This window comes from Myotis lucifugus, unplaced genomic scaffold (assembly GCF_000147115.1).
Source record: "Myotis lucifugus unplaced genomic scaffold, Myoluc2.0 scaffold_1, whole genome shotgun sequence".
NCBI classification, from domain to species: domain Eukaryota; kingdom Metazoa; phylum Chordata; class Mammalia; order Chiroptera; family Vespertilionidae; genus Myotis; species Myotis lucifugus.
Genome location: NW_005871049.1, coordinates 39,140,087 through 39,160,207, shown reverse-complemented (window position 1 = coordinate 39,160,207; position 20,121 = coordinate 39,140,087). Strand labels below are relative to the sequence as shown.

Here is a 20,121-nt window from a genome sequence, read left to right as displayed (position 1 = left end):
GAGCTCATCCCGGCCCGCTGTCCTGGTGCCACCACTTGGTAGCGCTGCTGCTAACCCAGGAGAGGCTCTCGCTGCTGCTGCTGCTCTCACCAGCCGTGAGCCCAGCTTCTGGCTGAGTGGTGCTCCCGCTACCATCAGTGGGTAGCTCCTGCATTGAGCGTCTGCCCCATGGTGGTCAGTGCATGTCATAGAGACTAGTCAACAGATTATTCAGTCATAATGGTCACTTATGCTTTTATATATATAGATATAGATATAGATATAGATATAGATATAGATATAGATATAGATATAGATATAGATATAGATATAGATATAGATATATAGATATAGATATAGATATAGATATTGATTTCTGAGAGGACAGGAGAGATAGTTAGAAATGTCAATGATGAGAGTGAATCATTGATTGACTGCCTCCTGCACACCCCACTCTGGGGATCAAGCCTGCACCTGGGCATGTGTCCTGATCCAGAATCAAACTGTGACCTCCTGGTTCATAGGTTGATGCTCAACCACTGAACCATGCTGGCCAGGCTAATAACCATCCCAGTTTTGATTCAGTGAGTAACTTTTCTCTAAGAGATGGTGCCTCGAAAGAAGAAGTTTTTATTCGAGCACTAACCTGACCCATTCAGCAAGATGCCAGATGCGTCCAGCAATATCATGAAAAGACGCTCAAAGTATCACATCCTCCACTGAAGCCAGGGCCCTCCCAAGCCACAGCCCAGGGTGTGGGAAGAGCCAGCTTCCTTACGTTTGAATGGAGTCAAAATGACCTTAATTAGTTTGAAGTCGTCTTGCTCTTGAAGGATGGGTATGATTAGATGGCATCGTAGTCGGTTAGGGCTGCCATAGCAACGTACTGTGGACTGGGTGGCTTAGACAACAAAATTTGTTATCACTCAGTTCTGGAGGCCAGAAGTCCAAGATCATGGTGTCTACATGGTTGGTTTCTTCTGAAGCCCCCTCCTTTGTAGATGGCCCCCTTCTCCATGTGTCCTCACATGGTATATCCTCTGTGTGGGTGTCTCTGTGTCCACATTTCCTCTTATAAGGGCACCTGTCTCAGACCCCATCTCCCAATACCATTACATTCTGAGCTACTAGGGGTCAGGACTTCATAGGAACTTCGGGGAGACAGAGTTCAGCCCATAACAGGTGGGTAAAGGGAAGAAGAGACAGTGTCCCTTGTGAAAGAAATAGGAGGATAACAACAGGAGGGGACAGTGTGGGGGAAGGGTGGGGACTGTGAGAAACGGGCATATTTGGAATGCGATCTATGAGTGGGACTGGAAGAAGGTAGGTACCTTGTGCAAAGCCTGGAAAGGAGCCCCAAGTTGTAGTCGAGGTCAGCAGTAGTGGAGGTTCATCACCCCATCACAGGTGGCCCGTGAAAATCCTTTCAGCTGGACCAGAAATCGGAGGCCAGTCTAAGGTGTGATGTTCTGCTTGTCGCCCTTTCCCGGGTGTTTGCTTCCCCTGGTACAGCTCACACCGGGGAAGCATCTGGTGAGGGGGAGGGAAGCAAACGGTGGATCTTGGTTCTTGAGTGGCAGCTCCTTAGCCTCTGGGAATTGAGGAGGGGACAGAGTCCCACACTAAATTAGGAAGCTGGGTTTGGGTCCTTCTCACCTCTTATTTGACCCATTTTTAATCTCTGTCTCTGCTTGGCTCCCACCACAAGAGTCCAACCCCCTCCCCTGCCCTCTGTGTGCCCAGAGCTCCCCTCCCAGAGCACCCCACCCCACAGGTCTCTTCACCGCCTCGAATCCCCCATGATGCACCTTTGTCACTTCTCACCCTTGCACCTTCTCCCCTAGCCCGGCCCCAAGGCCTGTGTATAGGTTACAACAGGCCCTCAACACTCTGGCCCCACCAGTGGGGTTCCCCATGTGGAGAATCCAGAGGGAGGAAGAGGGTGTGTGGGGTTTCGTGTCCACTTTTTTCTCTTCTACCTCTTTTTTTCTCTCTCTTTTTCATCCTTTGGACTGAATATTTGTAAGGAGACTCCTAGCTGCTGTGAAACAAAGGTGCCCTGTAATGTGTGTGAGGGATTGAGCATTACAAATATGTTCAAAGGTCAGAAATGCCTTAACTGGTATTACTTGTGAAGAATTAATATTCATTATTTCACCTAGCGAATATTTATGCATCCTCTATTATGTGCCCTCAAAGGGCTTCAGGGTTCCCCAAGGTTCCTTCTGACTACACTTTGAGAAATACTGCTTTATACTGGTAAAAAGCTGTATTCCTGTAATTACAGGAGATAGAAAAAAGGAAGCAGTAGTTTCACTGTGTATTGTGTTTTGATCAAACTTCATTTAGAGTATTGATCAGTGGGATTTAGCTCATTAAAGTTATCTTTATTATTTTCTAAGATTAAAATACACAAAACATAAAATTTAGCATTTTAAGTGTACAGTTCAGTGGCATTAAGCGCATTCACATTGTTATGCAACCATCACCTCCATCCTCTCCAGAACTCTCTTCATCTTGCAGAACTGAAACTCTGTCCCCGTTAAACATTAACTCCCCACTCACTCCTCCCCGCAGACCCTGGCAGCCCCCATTCTGCTTCCTGCCTCTGTGAATTTTACTCCTCTAAGTGGACTCATACAATGTTTGTCCTTCTGTGTCTGGCTTATTTCACTTAGCATTATGTCCTCAGGGTTCATTTACACTGTAGCACGTGTCAGAATTTCCTTTCTCTTTAAGACAATGATAGCCTACTGCAGTGATGGCGAACCTATGACACGCGTGTCAGAGGTGACATGCAAACTCATTTTTGGGGGGTTGATTTTTCTTTGTTAAATGGCATTTAAATATATAAAATAAATATCAAAAATATAAGTCTTTGTTTTACTATGGTTGCAAATATCAAAAAATGTCTATATGTGACACGGCACCAGAGTTAAGTAGGGTTTTTCAGAATGCTGACACGCCGAGCTCAAAAGGTGCGCCATCACTGGCCTACTGTGCGACACTTGTTTCTTCATTCATCCACCATGGACAGTGGGGTTGCAGCTACAGCCTTTTTGAGTGCTGGATGCAGTTAGTTGTGTTCACAGCAACCCTGTGGCATCTCTCCCGGCCTTTCAGCTGAGCAAGCAGAGACTCTGACGGGCTTACGAACTGGCTGGTACTAGGTCCATGACTGGGTCAGGATGTTGACCTGGTCTTGCTTGACTTCAGAGCCCACGTGCCTCCCCTTATGCCACGCTGGGAGGGAGCTAGGACTGATTGTGTCTGTGTGTCCCAGAAGAGCGGGGAGGAGCAAACCAGGATAGGCGAAAAGTCCTCATTGAAAAAGTGACCTCAGGGGAAAGACACTAAATCATCGCAGTCCTAGCGGGAGAGTGTGTGGTTTCGAAGGTTGATACAGTCATTGTGAAAAAAAATCAGTACCTCTATTGTTCTGTACAGCAGCTGGGATTAAAATCTGCAGGAAGAGTGTGGAGATGGTTTTATTCTTAAGAACAAAGCCTCTTGTCAGGGAAATGGTGGATATTCAAATCAGTGACCTGGCCACTGCCAGGAGCCCAGGAATCCTGCTGGCATGGTCAGGGTAAGCACAGAGCGGGGTCTTAAGGAGAAACCATGCACCTGGTTCTGCCCGCATGTCTGCTACCTACTCAGTGATGGAGCAAGTCCCTTCCTATCTCTGGCCTTCGGTTTCCTCATCGGAAAAAGGATGGTCTCATTGGATGGTTTTCAAACAGGTTATAGCTGCAAATGTAAGCTGAATCCAGGCCAATAAGTTAAATATGACACAGCCCCGCCCCCCCAGCCCTCCCCCCCCCAAGCCCGCCCCCCCTCCCTCGCTTCAGTTTGCTGAGCACTGCGGGGTGTGGCTTAGACAAACTCTGGGTTTAGATGCAGCCCCTCCCCCAGCTCTTTGAACCCTTAGCCCACATGTTTACTATCTTGCCCTGAGAATTTGCCAAGTCTGGTGGAAACTAATACTAAAAGGTGTATTTTTCTTTGCTTGGCAAAGAAGGGAATAGGCTTTGCATTTGTATTAGTAAGAAAAGGAGGACGGACGAGAAGGCAGCAAAGACAAAAAATGAGCTTAAAAGAAAGTACTGAGTTGTGTAAAATAACAAATCGAATCCCCCTTCACTCATCTAGAACTAGCTACTATGAATGGTTTGGTGTTACCCATTTAAAAAAATATGCTTTTAAGTAAGTGTGTGTGCGTGTGTGTGTGTGTGTGTGTGTGTGCACATGAGTGCATACATAATTTTTAGTATAAATTGAATCATTCTGCTTTTTTTTATTCAATAGATCTTAGACAGGTTTTCCTATCAGTACCTATAGATTTACCGCAGTCCTTTTCAGATGGACCATGATTCATTTCACCCGTCCTCAACTGAGGAGCCGTGAGCTACCTTCCTCACAGTCTTTATCATGGTTTTGTTTTTGTGCCATTCACAGAAGACACTCGCGGCATTTCATTTTTGTTTTCTTCAATGGGTGGTGTTATGTTATAGTGAAAAGAACCAAATACTGAGGGGCTTAGAGTCTGGAGTTCTCGCTTCCAGCCTGGCCATTTATAATCCGCCTTCGAACAAGGTCACACCTCAACCTGAGGGTCTTCCTCCTCGAGATGGCCTTCCCACCTCAGTGCCGTGTGACCAGCGAGTGTGGCGTCAGAGTGACTCAGGGTGCTACGGCCCCACTGAGGCCTGACTCCTCTCTCTCGTCTGCCTGGCCAGGCTGCAGGGAATAAGGAATAGTTTTCTCTTCTTGCCCAGGCATCAGGTGCCTCTATCCACTGGCATCCTCAAGCCCAGAGACAACCACCCCAGCCCTGTTTTCTGGCGTGCTTTGGGAGAACTCAGCCCCGAGTTTCACAGAAATTCCAGTTATTATCAAGGTAGACGGAACATGAAGCAGAGCTGCTGCCCCAGCCCACTGATTAGAGGGAGGCTCCCATCTCCCCCGGGAGACAGAGTCTGTGATCTTGGCTGCTGAGGCACAAAGGCTGCCCACGCTCATGCTTTGTGGGAGCTCCCTGGATGTTCTATTGACCCTCTTGGCATCTATTCGCTCTCGAAGGACCATTTGAGGGCCAAAGCCCCGCCCAGACCTCTGGCCTGTGACGATGCCTCCACACACTGACATGCACCCCTGGGCTCCTGAACAGCAGTGGATTCTGGGATGGGGCTGCTCTCAATAAATAAGAGTGATGACTCGTGGTGACAGGACTGACCGGGGCTTTCATCGATCACTTCAAATGTACTTCCTCCCGTGGCTGTTTCTTGCCTCGGCATTCATCACACAGCAGATTGATTCTCCATCATAATTGAATCTTACAGATGTAAGGGGATTGTAATTAACGCGACAGCATCACTTTCCTCATAAAATCATAAACTGCAGACCCAGCACCGCCGGATGACAAATGTGTCCTTTGCTGTGGTGCTGGCGTCCCGTGGACCCAGAGCCCTCATGATCTGCAATATGCAGAACAAACCGTGCAGTGGAGAAGGAACTCTTGCAGTGAGCAGGGACGGAGGGTGCTGGCCACTGCAGTGCCTATTGCCTGGCTTATGGGACCCTCCTCTCTGGGAACATTCCTAGGAGAGGGACATACATACCGTCAGCCTCTACCCAGGACCAGTCACAGATGGTCCCGGGAAGAAGATGGGTGGATGCTTCCCTGCGCTCAGGGGGCTCCGAGGAGACACAGCAAAGGCCCTGTGGGCAGAGTTATTTTATTGTGATGGGGGAAGACAGGACTTCATGGCGGAGGCAGTGTTTGGGACAGATGTTGAAGGCTTCTTGAAGGCCAAACTGAGGGAGGTAGGTGTTCTTGGTGGAGGCTACCATATTTTAAATCAAGGCGGTGGGAAAGCAGGGCACCTGTTTAGAAAACATTCTGCAATCCGGTTTAGTTGTTGCCTGGGTGTGTTTAGGTGAGCATTTGGAAAGGAGGAGATAAAAATAGATGGGCACTTTGCTATAGACTGAATGTTTGTGTCCACTCCCCACCCTCACCCCACCACAAATTCCTATCTTGAAATCCTAATCCTTATGTGATGTTAATAGGAGGTGGACCCTTTGGGAGATGATTGGGTCTCGAGGGCAGAGCCCTCATACAGGGATTAGTGCCCATATAAAAAGAAACCCCAGATAGTCCCCTCCTCCTCCCACCACGTGAGCACACAGTGAGAAGATGCCATCTCTGAACCAGGAAGTGGGCTCTCACCAGACACTGAGTCTGCTGGGGCCTTGGTCTTGGATGTCCCAGCCTCCAGACTAAATAAGTATCTGTGTTTGTAAACTACACAATTTGTGGTTCTGTGATAGCAGCTGGAATGGACTAAGACACACTGCCATGCTCTGCCTCAGTTCCTTCCCATAACACTGGTCCCCCAGCGACTGTGTGAAGGAAGGAGCTGTATTATTTCTGAGCGGTTGCCCCTGGTGGATTCATGCCTCAGAGACAGCTGACTTCCTTTACACTTTGTCTTAGGGAGTGGCTGAGGCTGAACTGGAAGAGGACCTGTATCGGACTTTCAAACTCATTTTCAGAGCACATGATGAGGTGAGGGGTACAGGGGTGGGAGGGTAGAAGGGGAATAGATAGCAGGAAGGGGGAGCTGCAGAGGTGCAAAGGTCTCTGGATGGCCTCCCTCGGAAAATGGGGTGGGGACTGGAACCTGGGAATGAGCAAGCTGGCCTTCTTCCCTCTGATTTCTGTAGTCAGGGTGAGTGGGATCCTCACTCTACCGGTGACACCAATGGGGGAAGGTCACATCCTCACTGCCACACACCAGTAAAGCTTTGAAACTAAAATCAAAGAATGATTATAATAGTGACTATGGAGAAATTATACCATTTTTATCAACATGCATAATTGTTTATCAAAGCCCCAAATTAATTGCTGTTTCAACCCTTTTCATGAACAACCACAGTTGCTTATAATGGTTTATCTCCATACCCTCCACCCACCCTCATATAGTCAGTGCCTGCTTAGCCTTTCCCATGTTTGCCACTTTCTGTGCTGACCACTTCTAGCATCTCACTCTTTTATATTGAGTTCAATTGCTTCTTTCTGAAGGACTTTCTTTTGTAGTTAGTTCTTTCCAGTCTGTTAGTAGTAAACTCATAATGTTTTTGGCCAGAAAATGTCTTTTTTGCTTTCAATGTTGAAGAATAGTTTGAATATGGAATTCTAGGTTGACAATTTTTTTTTTCTTTTAGAGGCTCCTGTCATTGTTTATGCGAAACATGCCTCTGATCTACCCTATTATTGTTTTTTTAGTGGTGTTTAATCTGCAGGTTAACCCATCTTTGAAGTTTTGTGTGTTTTTTGCTTTTTCTTTCAATGAACATTTTTTGAAATTTATGAAAGTTTTATTTGGCTCCTTTTCAAATCACTCTGATCTATTGTTCTGTTCTTGTTTTTCAGTTTCTTTTGTTTTTAATAATTTTAAGCATAGTCATTTTCATTCTCTCCCTCTTGCAAGTTCTATTAGTTGATACTAGGGGCCTGGTGCATGAAATTCGTGCACAGGGGGTGGGTCCCTCAGCCCAACCTGCACCCTCTCCAATCTGGGAGCCCTCAGGGGATGTCCTACTGACAGCTTAGGCCTGCTCCCCGTGGTTCTCTGCTCTCTGCGGACCCACCTGCTTGATGCCACCTCAGGCCCTGGCCTGCTTGCCCTTTGCTGCTCTCTGTGGGGGCTTGCTTGCCCTTCTGGCTCGCCGCTACAGGGGCAAGCAGGGCCCTGCTGTCTGCTCTCTATGAGGGCCCTACAGGGGACTGCTTGCCCCTCACTGCTAAAGCCAGGGGCAAGCAGGGCCCTGTTGTCTGTTCGCTCACTGTGGGGGGACTGCTTGCCCCTCACTGTCATGGCCAGGGGCAATCAGGGCCCTGCTGTCTGCTTGCTCGCTGCAGGGGACATTCCTGCCCTGCCCCAAGCCGCTCAGTGACTACACGCATAGGCCTGGAGTGGCCCAGGGCATTCCAGGACCCCAGCCGCTCCAGCCCTATGCACAGGCCTACAGGCTCAGAGTGGCCTGGGTCCCAAGGACGCCCATCTCCGGGACTCAGGCCACTTGGTGCCAGCGCTTGTGCAAGCAGCCGCCCCGCCCCCAACCGCTCGGCACCTGCATATGCAGATTTGTTTGGTTAATTTGCATACTCACTTCTGATTGGCTGGTGGTCTTTGCAAAGTGACAGTCAATTTGCATCTTTCTCTTTTATTAGTGTAGATTCACTATTTGCTATGTTTACTGTCTTTTGCAATGGGATTTGCAGGAGGGGGGTGGGATAGAGAAGAAAGGGAGTTTTATAATTTTGGTTTGTGAGCTCATCTTGAAGCAGCACTGAATCTGTGCCAGCTGGCTTCAGCTGGGATTGAGGAAATGGCCCTCTTGTGTTTTAGCACTGGCTGCTTCTGTCAGATATCCTGGTGGTATTACTAGCCCAGCCTCATTTGTTGTGGTTGCTGTTGACTTTGCATCTTGGGCATTTCCAGATCATGGAGAGAGTGTAAATTCAAACCCAAGCACTTGTGAAGGCAGGCTCATAGCTATGAATTTCTGGGTGAACATTTTTTGGTTTCCTCTTAGTTCCAAACTGAATGGACCAACTCCTTTGACATCTCTCTGTCATGATGGGTGGGACCACAGATTTACTGTGGAGGGTCTTATCTTTAACTTCCCATCTGCCATAGACCTAAGGTCTCATCTCTATTCCCATTGGTTGATAGAATCAAGTTCTTATATCACCAAGACCTGCAAGTGGGGGGGGGGGGGAGGCAAGGGGTGGGCAGCCTAGGCCCAGAGCTTTGATTGTTAGTTATTTCTGCTGTGACCCCTAAGGACTTGCCTACCTCTCAGGAGTTTAGCATGTTTGTACCAGTCTGATGGCACTAGTAGGTGACCTGTTCCAGCATATTTTCTTTACCCATGACATAATCTCCAACTTTTCTTCCTACAGATCGTGGTCAACACGTACAACGTCTGTGAAAGGGGTAAGAGGTATTCTTAGAAGGGAAGGGAATCAGGAGGGCCATGGCAGGAGCCAGCTGAGCATTGAATGAGCATTTCTCCATCTGACTCTATGAGCAGAAACAGCCACCTGCCAGCTCTGAACTAGGACTGGCTTAACATAGGGTTCCCGCAGGTGACTAACATTCCCCTTAGCCCTGGGCTGATCACGGGACCTCAGGTTCCTTTCCTTCAGGGACCTTTGGATTCAAGATCTTAAACAGTAAGAGCTTGGAGGACTCTTAGAGCTTGTCGGGGCAATCCCAGCCTCTACTGACAAGGACCGAGACCCAAGATAGGAACTGACATCTGCAGGGTCACCTGGTGCAGGCAGAGGGAGAGTCGGGCTAGACCCCAAGCCAGGTCTCCCCTGTCATAGTCCACTGTCCTCTCCTCCATCCCAGCCCCGAGTCCTGTCATTCCAGTTCTGTCACATTTCCACCCTTGTCCTCCCTCCTGGGTTGGAAACAAGTGAGGAGTCAGAGTGAAGAACAGACTGGAGTTCATCCATGGCTCCGAGATCCAGCACTGTACCCACAGACCTTACCTTTGCCCCAACACTCTGGCCTTACCATTATTCACTGTATTTTTATTGATAATGAGGACTTGTATTTTTATTGATAATGAGGACACTACTACTTGTTTGTGCACCTACTATGTGCAGCAAATGCTGGCCTGGCCCTCTTTAGATACATTATTTATAATCCTCATGACACCCTTAAAAATCCCATTATTATCTGTATTCTACACATGAGGACAATGAAGCTCAGGCACTTGTCCAAGTGGCCAAGCTGGGCTTAAACTCCTCTGACCCTAAAGGCCATACGCCTCTCACTGGTCAAGACCACGTCTCCCTTCCCTCTCGCCTCCCCCCTCCATTCCTTTTCTCGGTCACTCGGTCACTCTGTCACTGCATTCCTTTGCTCTGCAGACGGTTTGAGCTCACACTTGGTGAGGCAGGGACAGACATCCAAACACAGGCAGCAGAGTCGGGGAGTCCAAGGGGAGGCGGACGGACGGCAGGAACGCAGGGAGGGGGGCTGGCGGGGCTCTCACCCCAGCCCCGAGACAGCAGGGAGCTAGGAGCTCCGACCTCCAGGGAGGCTCAAGTGCTTCATCACAGAGGCACCTGCTCACATAGCCCTGCGAGGGAGCTCACAGAAGGCTGCATCCATCCCCCAGCTCCTGTGCCTCCAAAGCTCCCAGCTGAGCCTGGGGAGCCCCCCGGGGCTGTCCCCCGTGAAACGGCGGTGGTCCCTGGGCTGTCCGTCAGCATCACGGGGTTGAACCCCCCACCCCCAGGGAGGGAAACTGCCAGGACACAGTGTACACCCCTGAAAACAAATGAGATTCCACACCGAGGACACGGGGGGGGGGGGGGGGGGGCGGGGCGTGAGTGTGCCGAGGGCAACAGCACGCCTGCGCCCTGGCCGACGGTTTTCCAGGCTCCGAGGACGATCGGCGCAGACACTGGTGAACATTCCAAGACTCTCCGTGGAGATATCTGAAGAGGGATGGGATTCTTTAAGCTAGGGAGGAAAGGCTTCGTCTAGGGGAGAGGGAGAGCTGGAGGGCTGGCAGGGCCGAAGACAGGTGTCATCCTGGGACGGAGGTGTAGTTTTGGGAGGACAGGAGGGGGGTGGTCAGTCCTCGTGTGTCCCAGAAGCGGAGGCCTGGGTGTGACACTCTTGGGTTCTAGAATGACAGAGGCAACAATGACTTCTCTGATGGAGAGGAAAGGGGCTTCCTGTGGATAAGAGAGGATGAATGAAGGGGTGCCAAGGGAGGCGGGAGGCAGTTAGGAGGTCAGCCTCCATTGCAAAGGCCGGCACTCGCTGCTGGGACCCCTGGCCGAGGGCATGGGATCGGGAACAAGTGGCTTTTTGCAGGAGGACTCTTTGTGAAAGCCCCGAAAGAGCCCAGCCTCAGCAGGATTGTGACCGAGGAGGACATCTGCTTCTACGTGCAGCAGTTCAAGAAGTCCGGTTTCAGGTACACGGAGTGTTGCCCAGAACACAGGAGAGGCTGGTCAGCACGCGGGGCTGCTGTGCTCAGGGTGCAGGACAGGCCTGGTTCCGGCCCCACGGCCCGTGGAGACCTGGCTGCCCCTGCTTCCCTGCCTCCAGTGGTGGGAGGCTCACCGTCGGCTCTGGTTTGGGATGGCTCACCTCCCTCTACCTTCTGGGCCCCCTCAGAGCAGATGCTTTTAACCTTTTTTCAGTCACGACCCCCGTGAGAATCAAATGACAGTTCTGAGTTCTTTCTTCAGAAAAACACCGACACTCAAAAACTGCATACATTTTTAGGGGGACTGGAGACCTCTCTCTCTTTTTAAACAGCTTTGTTGAGCGCTGGCTCACGTACCATATAGAATCCACCCTCTGCAGTGGTTTTAGCACATTCACGGAGCCGTGCGGTCATCACCACATCGCTCCAAAAAGAAACGCCATTTCCTTGAGCAGTCAGCTCTCCCCCACTTCCCCTCGACCCCCTAGTCCTAGGCCGTCCCTATCTGCCCTCCATCTCCATGGATTTGCCTACTCCGAGCATTTCACATAAATGCAGTACCTCTGTGCGTGTGCCTCTGTGCCTGGCTTCTCTCGCTCAGCTGGTGCTCTCAGGGGTCTCTACGTTGTAGCAGGTGTCCAACCTCATTCCCTTGGCTCAGACCTGCGTTCACATTGATGGTCTGGGCCTCTGCTCTGGAACCACAAGGCATTGCTCCCACGGCCCCTTTCCTGCATAGCCCTCCGAATATTTACACGTTGTAAATCTTTGAAGCTCCTGGTTTCTTCAAGGATGTTGCAGTTCACCACATGCCCATCCTTCTTTCTCCCTCGTGCCTCTCTCTACACTTCCATCCTTTACTCCAACCCGAGGCCTCAGAAAGAGCCAAGCCATGGACACTGCCTTGGCCAGCCCTGCCCAGGAGTCCTCTATCCTGTAGCCGTGGCTGGGAACGCCTGTGGCCCCTACCCTTTAGCCTCAGAATCTCTTGCACCACCACAACCCACAACTCTTCCCTAAGCTTTTTTTTTTTCTTCTTCTTTTGAGGCTGAGACCATTTAAGAGTCTCAGATTTGAGGACAGATTTGCTCTGGAAGGGAGCAGAGAGATAATGTGGCCTCACGCCCTCCTTGTTCGGGAGGGAAAATGAAAAGTCCCAAAAGGGTATGTGGCGTGTCCAAGGTATTCCCAGGGCCTAGAGCTGTGAGACCCGAGAGCACCAACCCCGACTAGGCCCGAGGACTGGCAGAGGGTTCTAGGTCCAGCCCCAGAGCTGCCCTGCCTATCCCCGAGGAGACACCTCTGCACCACCCCCTGAAGTCCCTTCTCCAGGGGTTCCCCAGGGCAGGGGAGTGGCCTCTGGATGGTGAGGGCGCTAAACAAGCTCCCACCTCTTATGTGACAGCCCTGGGATGACGTGGGGAGTCCTGTGGGGCCGGCTCCGTGTGACAGCCCTCTCCACAGACCCGCTCCTCAAACCCGCGTGTCCCAGGCCTGGCACTCAGGCACCGTTGTGCTGGGCTCGGTCCTTTCCCCCCAGAAGCTTGGCTCTCCCTGGGAGACTGGTGCCTGGTGGGTCCGCAGCACAGTCATGGACTAAACGCTTTCCTGTCTTTATTCCCTGATCTGCCCCCCAGGGGTCCCCTAAACTGGTATCGAAACATAGACAGGAACTGGAAGTGGGGCTGCAAAGGCAGAGGACGGAAGGTGAGTGCTGGGTTAGTGTTGCTCCCTCCCCCATGCGCCCACCCCCACCCCGGCTTCCCGTTGCCCTGGGTCAGAGCTGGGGGTGGACCGAGGGACCTGCGGGCTTCCTCCTTTCTGTCCTTTTCCTCTGGGCTTCGGAAGTGCCTCCTCCAGGTTTTCCCTTGGGGCCTCTTCTGCTGACGCTTCTCTTGGAATGGGTGGTGGTAGGGACAGAGCAGGGGTCTGACTGGGTGACTGCAGCTTCGGTCTGGGAGGCCCAGGTCTCCTGGTGGTGCCCCAGCTCAGGGCAGCAGATGGTCCAGGGTGACTCCCAAAGGGTTCACTGATGGAGCACTAGGTGTTCTCAGAGAGGCAGGGCTTCGTCTCGGCCTTATCATGTGACCAAGTCAGTCTGTGGCTCTGTTTCCTCGTTTGTCCAGCAGAAGATGGTTTCCAATCTCTGGGTCTGCGGTGGGAGTAATGGGGCCCCCAGGTTACATTCAAAACATTCAAAACCTAAGGGTGATTGCGTTTTCAAGGTCCTCGCTCACTTGGGAGCCCGGTCGTCTTGTTGACTCTCTCGACTGTGAACACCCTCTGTGTGTCAGGCACTGTGCCAGGCCGCGGATTTACCAAACGGATAAAACAGACGAGGTCTCGATGACACGGGTTGGTCTGGAGGCAGCACAGCATAGAAGGCAGTGGTTAAGAGTGGGCTGGACAGCCGAAACCGGTTTGGCTCAGTGGATAGAGCGTCGGCCTGCGGACTGAAAGGTCCCAGGTTCGATTCCGGTCAAGGGCATGTACCTGGGTTGCGGGCACATCCCCAGTGGGGAGTGTGCAGGAGGCAGCTGATCGATGTTTCTCTCTCATCGATGTTTCTAACTCTCTATCTCTCTCCCTTCCTCTCTGTAAAAAATCAATAAAATATATAAAAAAAAAATCAATAAAATATATTAAAAAAAAAAAAAAAAAAGAGTGGGCTGGACAGAAATTTGGCCTGGGATCTGATCCCCGCGTGGCCTTGGCCACACTCTTAACCAGTGTGTTCTTCGTTGCGGCTTCTGTAATCTGGGAATGACAACAATGGTGCTAACATGTAACGATAGCATGGGTTAATGCACATACAATGCTTAGAACAGTGCCTAGCACATAGCAGTAGTTCCATTAATGCTCCTTATCATCACTCTACTCTGTGATTGACAGAAATTATAAAGCCGCAGTTTGATGGGCAAAATCTCTCCAAGTGTGGATGGACATAATGTCAAAGATTCTGGGAAGGCGAACCCTGATGGTGCTTAAGTTGGGAATTCCCTTCTCCTGCAGCCACCTTTCAGATCTCCCTCCTCTCCCACCTCCTCCGTGCCCCCACCACCAGTTTACATTTTGACTTGGAGCATTCTAGAGCTTGCCCAGCCCACCGCAGCCTCCGGATGCCTTTCAGCACCATGTTTGCATGTCTCCTGTTCATGCTCTCATTTGGAGGACGGGGTGCGGTGGGTAAAAAAAATAGTGCAGATTTCTTAATCAGGGACAAACTGGAGCTGTTTGAACATTATTATGGCAGAGTGAGAACAAAGAGAATAAATGGAGACTTTCATGGCCTCTCCAGGCCCCATTTATCAGTGGATAAAAGAGAAGTCATCTTGCTGCCTCTAATGTCATGTTGGTAACAGTTGTGTCTGGCCCGTTCACTCTCCAGAGCAGCGGTTCTCAACCTGTGGGTCGCAACCCCTTTGGGGGTCCAACGACCCTTTCACAGGGGTCGCCTAAGACCATCGGAAAACACATATATAATTACTTATTGTTTTTGTGATTAACCACTATGCTTTAATTATGTTCAATTTGTAACAATGAAATTGGGGGTCACCACAACATCAGGAACTGTATTAAAGGGTCGTGGCATTAGGAAGGTTGAGAACCACTGCTCTAGAGTCTTGGCTGCCCTTTTGAAGCATCCATTTAGCTCAAAGAAAAGGAATATCGATCTCCATGCAAGGGCATTTCTTCCTTTCTTGTCCCATCCCACAGAGTGGGCCAGCCCACGCATTCTTACTTACACACACACACACACACACACACACGCACGCACGCACACACACACGCACGCACACACGCGCGCACACACACACACGAGCCCGTGTTGGTCACTGCACTGTTAAGTTCATCTGTATTAGAAAACTCAGTCTTCTCCTGAACCTTTACATTCACACAAAATATTTCGCTTCTGGTCATGAAATGTGTGAGGGTTTGTCCCCCAGCAGGCAATTCTCTGCAGTATCAGCTGGTGTCCTACACTTTAACTACTAAATTCTAGCACTACCTACCTGAGGTAGTGTCAGCTCCCACAGGTTAAGGGTTCAGGCCTCCAAGACTGCCCCCCCCTCCTTCCCCCCCACACATACTTCAGACACCAATCGTAAGTCCAGTTGTCACCTGTGCTTCTGACCAGCTATAGACCTGAGGCTCCCACCACCCCTCCTCGGTTCGACCACTGTCTGCTAGAGTGGCTCACAGAACTCGGGGAGCCTCTTACTTGCCCCTACACGCTTAGTAAAGGAGGAGGGACAGGACACAGGTGCGCAGCCACGTGGAGAAATACAAGGGCGAGGTCTGGGAGGGTGTGAGCGCTGGAGCCGCTGTGCCCGGGGAGCCGAGTGCCACCCTCCCGGGTCCATGGGTGAGTTCCCCCGTGTGGACATGCTCCAAACTCCATGCTACTGCGATTTTTATGGAGCTTCCTCGTGTGGGAATGATCAACTGTTCGCCCCATTCCAGTCCCTCTCCCCTCTCTAGAGGAGGGAGGGAGGGAGAGAGAGAGACAGACAGACAGACAGACACGGGGGAAGGGGGGCTGAAAACATAAAACTTCTAATCGTGGCTCGGTTTCTGGTGACCAGCCCCCATCCAGGAAACACCCAGAGCTGCCTCTTTAGAACAAAAGATGCTCCTCGAGGTCTTAGCACTTGGGAATTTGTAAGGGTTTTAGGAGCCCCGTGTCAGGGACGGGGTCAGAGACAAGTATTAGATGCTCCTAGTGCTCCTGTCACTTAGAAATGTCCAGAGAAGCCCGGCCAGCGCGGCTCCGTGGTTGAGAATTGACCTATGACCCAGGAGGTCACGGTTCGATTCCCGGTCAGGGCACAGGCCCGGGTTGTGGGCTCAATTCCCAGTGTGGGGTGTGCAGGAGGCAGCCGATCAATGATTCTCTCTCACCATTGATGTTTCTTTCTGCCTCTCCCTCTCCCTTCCTCTCTGAAATCAACAATAATAAAAAATGTCCAGGCGTTTCAGGAGCTCTGTGCCGGAACCCGGAGGCAGAGACCAGTGTATATATTTTCTACGGTCTCACATCCCTCTCCTAGATCTCCAGTAGGAAGGATGCCTCCTTCAGGTCAAGCGCGTGAGACAGAGCCAGGGCCAGGGCAGCTGCTGGGCCCCCCGGCGGGTGTTAATAGTGAGGAAGCCGAGGAGCATGAAAACGAAGCAGAGGAGGGAAGACCTAACCTGGAAGGTGCCAGAAGGGGACATCTTTTCCTTTTCTGGCCGTCACCACCTCCTGTCATGTCTCCCCAGATCCTGATTCCGGCCCTGATGGTAACTGCGGAGAACGACCTAGTGCTTGTTCCTGAGATGTCCAAGCACATGGAGGACTGGGTGAGGGCGGTGCTGCCTGGGCCCTCGGTGCTTCCTGGAGGGAGAGGGCAGGTGTCCCCAAGGAAAGAGGCGGCTGAGGGCAGAGGGGGACATTCTCCTGAACCACTTGCTGGACGGGGGCTTCCTCAGGAGCCTCACTGTCACCTCTTGGGAGCAACATCCGTGCCTGATGCTTCCTTTTCCTTGCACGGATTCAGTCTCTCATTCATTCACTCACTCATTCATTTATTCATTTCATGGGCTTGTGCTGTGCCCTTAAATGTGTTGGGACCGTGTTAGATGCCGAGAAGGTTAAGATGAGTAAGATACAGACCCTGCCCTATAGGCACTCACTGTCCTGTGGTTAATCCCGCACTCAGCCCAGGCAGAGAGAGAGAACCCGGGGCGAGACAGGGTGTTGAGGTGAGGAGCGTGCTTGCTCGGAGAACGGCAGGAGCTCCATGAGGCCGGAGGATCTTGCTGAGCCCTCTGGGCCCGGCTGAGCTGTGTGGGCCACGGGCCTGAGAGCCACCGGAGGGGAGTGATGGGATTGGAAGCTCCTTCTGTTAAAAGTGTGGAGGTTGGTAGTGACTGGGGAGGCCTGTAGTGGGGTGGTGTGGGCTGGCCAGCTGAGAGCGGCCCGTCCCCAGTTGCCTGTGGCTTTGTCAGCAGCATCAGGCCCAGCGGGGAGGGTGCACGTGGGATGCGGCCGCGGTGTGGGCTGTGGATCCGGCCAAGGTGCTGCGGAAAGCTGTGAGCCCACGGGCTCGGCTCCCTGGTCCTAACCCTCGAAGGTTTCTGTAGAAATTCAAGATCTTCAGCTGGTCCTTTGCAGCCCCCTGTAACGGACTCTAACCTCGCTGGGGTGTATTATGCTTCTGAGAGGAGAAGGGCATTTCCCCCAGCCTTTCCCACACGCGGTCAGGGTTCAAGGCTGTGTCAGGAAGCAATCCGTGTCCCAGCTGCTGCCTGCTGCCCCCTCTCGGTCCCGGGTGCTGGCTGCAGTGACCCACTGTGGGAGCCCAGGTTCCAAGGGGAAGCCAAACAGCCCTGCGTGCAGACCTCCAGCGAGACAGCCGGGAAGCGGGTGCAGTCGCGTCTGCATGGCGAGAGCCAGCAACAAGCAAGCATCTTGTAGGCAGTGAAAGGGCTGAGAACGAATGGTTCTGAAGGGAGACAGTTGTGATGAGAACAAGTCAGCCCTGGATTTGAATATCAGCTCAGCCACGCTGTGTGGCCTTGGGCAGGTTCCCTAACCTCTCTGAGCTTTCCCATTACCGCACAGGATTGTGGGTATGCTTCAATAAGACAATGTATGTAGAGCACCCAGGACATCGTAGTTGCTCAATAATTATTCCTTCCCTAAACACGCAGTTTTTCAGGGCGGGGGCTGGCCTATGGGGAGCAGAGGGGAAGGTGCCTCCTCACAGGGGCCCCCTTACACGTTGCACTAACCTGAAACCAGACCCACGGGCACTCTGCCATTTACTTTTCTGGCTGGTGTTTTCTTCCAGATCCCCCACCTGAAAAGGGGACACATTAAGGATTGTGGACACTGGACACAGATGGAGAAGTAAGGAGTTGGGGGCCCCAGGGCAGGGGACATCGGGACTTCCTGTTCACCTTCAGTAAAGGCCTTCCTGGGTTAGCTGTTCACCTCGTGTGAGGTGAGCGGGTCCAGACGGGTACGAATCGTCTTTCATTCCCTTCCCAGGCCCGCCGAGTTGAATCGGATCCTCGTGCAGTGGCTGGAAACTGATGCCAGGGACCCGCCAGTGGTCTCGAAGCTTTAGGGGGTGACGTGTGCCAGCCCCCTCCTCTGCTGGGCTGCTGCTCTTGGCACCAAGATGGGCCTTACCCACGTCTCTCAGAACCAGCAGCCTGGTTCTGAAGGGTGATTTTCTTTAAGGGAAGTGAGTAAAATTAGACGTAATTTTAGATACAGGGAAAGGCTATTAATTCTCTGGGCACAAATGCATCACTTGATCTCTAAGGATGATTTGTGTTCTGTGAGGGGACAAAGGTGGTGGCCAGGGGGTGATTTCTCTTTGACTAATCCATAGTTTTGCAGCAAAATCAGCAGGTAATTCTGAAGCCTTTCCACAGAGATTGGAACTCTTTTGCTCAATAAAGCTAAACAACTGATTCCGCTGCGTTTGGGAGGAGGAGGAGGAGTTGTTCTAAGGATGTCCCGCTGGCCTCATCTGGAAGCCACCTCGCCTGCCCACCCTGCTTCAAGCCCCCTGTCTCCTGCCCAGTCCTGCCACGGCAGCCTCCTGACTGGTCTCCGTACAGGATCTGATCTGAACGTTGCAGGGCCTCCCCGCTGCTCCCACAGAAAGCTCATGCCCTGCCTGGCCGTTCTCCCCCCCCATCAGACCCCACCGATCACTCCCCTATTCCTAAGGGCCCCCCAGCACCCCCGAACGGAGTCCCTGTACACACCACACTGACTCTCCTCGACCTCCACCTGAGCGAATGGGTCCTTTAGCCTGCAGTGTCCCCACCTGCATCTCCCCCGCCGAGGCCCCAGCTGGGCCACGAGCCCTTTCTCCCTGCCCCCAGCATGGTGTGCTCCCAGGGGGCTGCACACCGTCCTGGCTGCGCTTTCTGCAGGGAAAGCTGGGGTGGTGGTCTCCCTAAGCTGAGTTATGAATCATGATGAGTATAAAGTAACCAGGCCAAAAGGATATGTGTGTCCTTGTGTGTATAGAAAGCAAGGGGAAGGCCAGGAGTGGTCTCAGCTGTCATTAAGTACCTTGTGTGCCTGGAGCCTTGCATACACCACCTCTGTGCTTCCCATCTCACAGAGTGGGAAATTAAGGTTCAAATAACTTGCCCAAGGTCCTTTGGCTAGTTAGAGGCAGAGCCTAGATTCAGACGCACGCTGTCTGGTTCCAAAGGCTGAGCTCCTTCTGTCAAAAATCTCCTTTCTGGCCCTGGCAGTGGTTAGAGCGTGGGCCCATGAACTGAAGGGTCATGGGTTCAATTCCCACTCAAGGGCACGTACCTGGGTTGTAGGCTCGATACCCACCCCGTGTGCAGGAGGCAACCAATCAATGTGTCTCTCTCACATCGATGGCATGCTCTTCCCCTCCCTCCTTCCCTTCCACTCTCTAAAAAAAAAAAGTCAATGGAAAAAATAGCCTTGGGTGAGGATTAACAACAAAATCTCCTTTCTAAGTCTAGAGTCAGATGATCTAGATCAGGCTCCTGGTCTGCCTCTTACCACTGTGTGACCTCGAGAAAGGTTTCCTGTACCTCAATTCCCTCACCTATAAAAGGGGACACTAACTGTACCAAGCTCACAGGTGGCTGTGAGTGTTAAATGAGTTACTATATGCAAGGCCCTGGGATGGTGCCTGGCCCCAGGAGGTGCTACAGAAGTATGAGCGCTAAGGTCTCTATGTTAGGACAAGGCCTGTGAGGGCTTTACATTTCCAGCTACACCACCACCACCTCGTTCCTTTTGTATTGGAGAATGAAAGTGCTCATTTAAAAGGCAAATAGGTGACCTGGGGAATGACTGCACAAGCCAGGTAACATTATTTTACTGACATTGTTTAAAATAATGTGTCCAGACTTATTTGTAAGGGGGCAGTTGGAAGAGAGGAGAGTGGAATCTCAGAACATCCTTCATTACAAGAAGCACCAATAAGCAAACTTGTTGGCCCCGATGATCTCAGTTCCAAATGTTCGACCCAGCAATCCCCGTAAACCATCAAAAATGCCCCAGAGATGCTACTCTCTGGGCAGATCAGGGTCAAGTGAGTCAAGTCCATAGCATTG

At 51.6% G+C, this 20,121-nt stretch overlaps 1 protein-coding gene across 1 annotated transcript in view; it reads left to right on the top strand.

Annotated features, from left to right (window-relative positions):
* EPHX2 (epoxide hydrolase 2) overlaps nt 1–18,478 on the top strand; it is a 69,289-nt gene extending 50,811 nt beyond the window's left edge. Inside the window, exons 12-19 of the mRNA XM_023753105.1 lie at nt 5,584–5,805; nt 6,479–6,550; nt 8,954–8,987; nt 10,893–10,995; nt 12,648–12,717; nt 16,273–16,353; nt 17,847–17,905; nt 18,047–18,478. Coding sequence (XP_023608873.1) covers nt 5,584–5,805; nt 6,479–6,550; nt 8,954–8,987; nt 10,893–10,995; nt 12,648–12,717; nt 16,273–16,353; nt 17,847–17,905; nt 18,047–18,125 — 720 coding nt within the window. The 3' untranslated portion in view covers nt 18,126–18,478. The remainder of the gene's footprint in view (nt 1–5,583; nt 5,806–6,478; nt 6,551–8,953; nt 8,988–10,892; nt 10,996–12,647; nt 12,718–16,272; nt 16,354–17,846; nt 17,906–18,046) is intronic.
* Nucleotides 18,479–20,121: the final 1,643 nt, after the last annotated feature.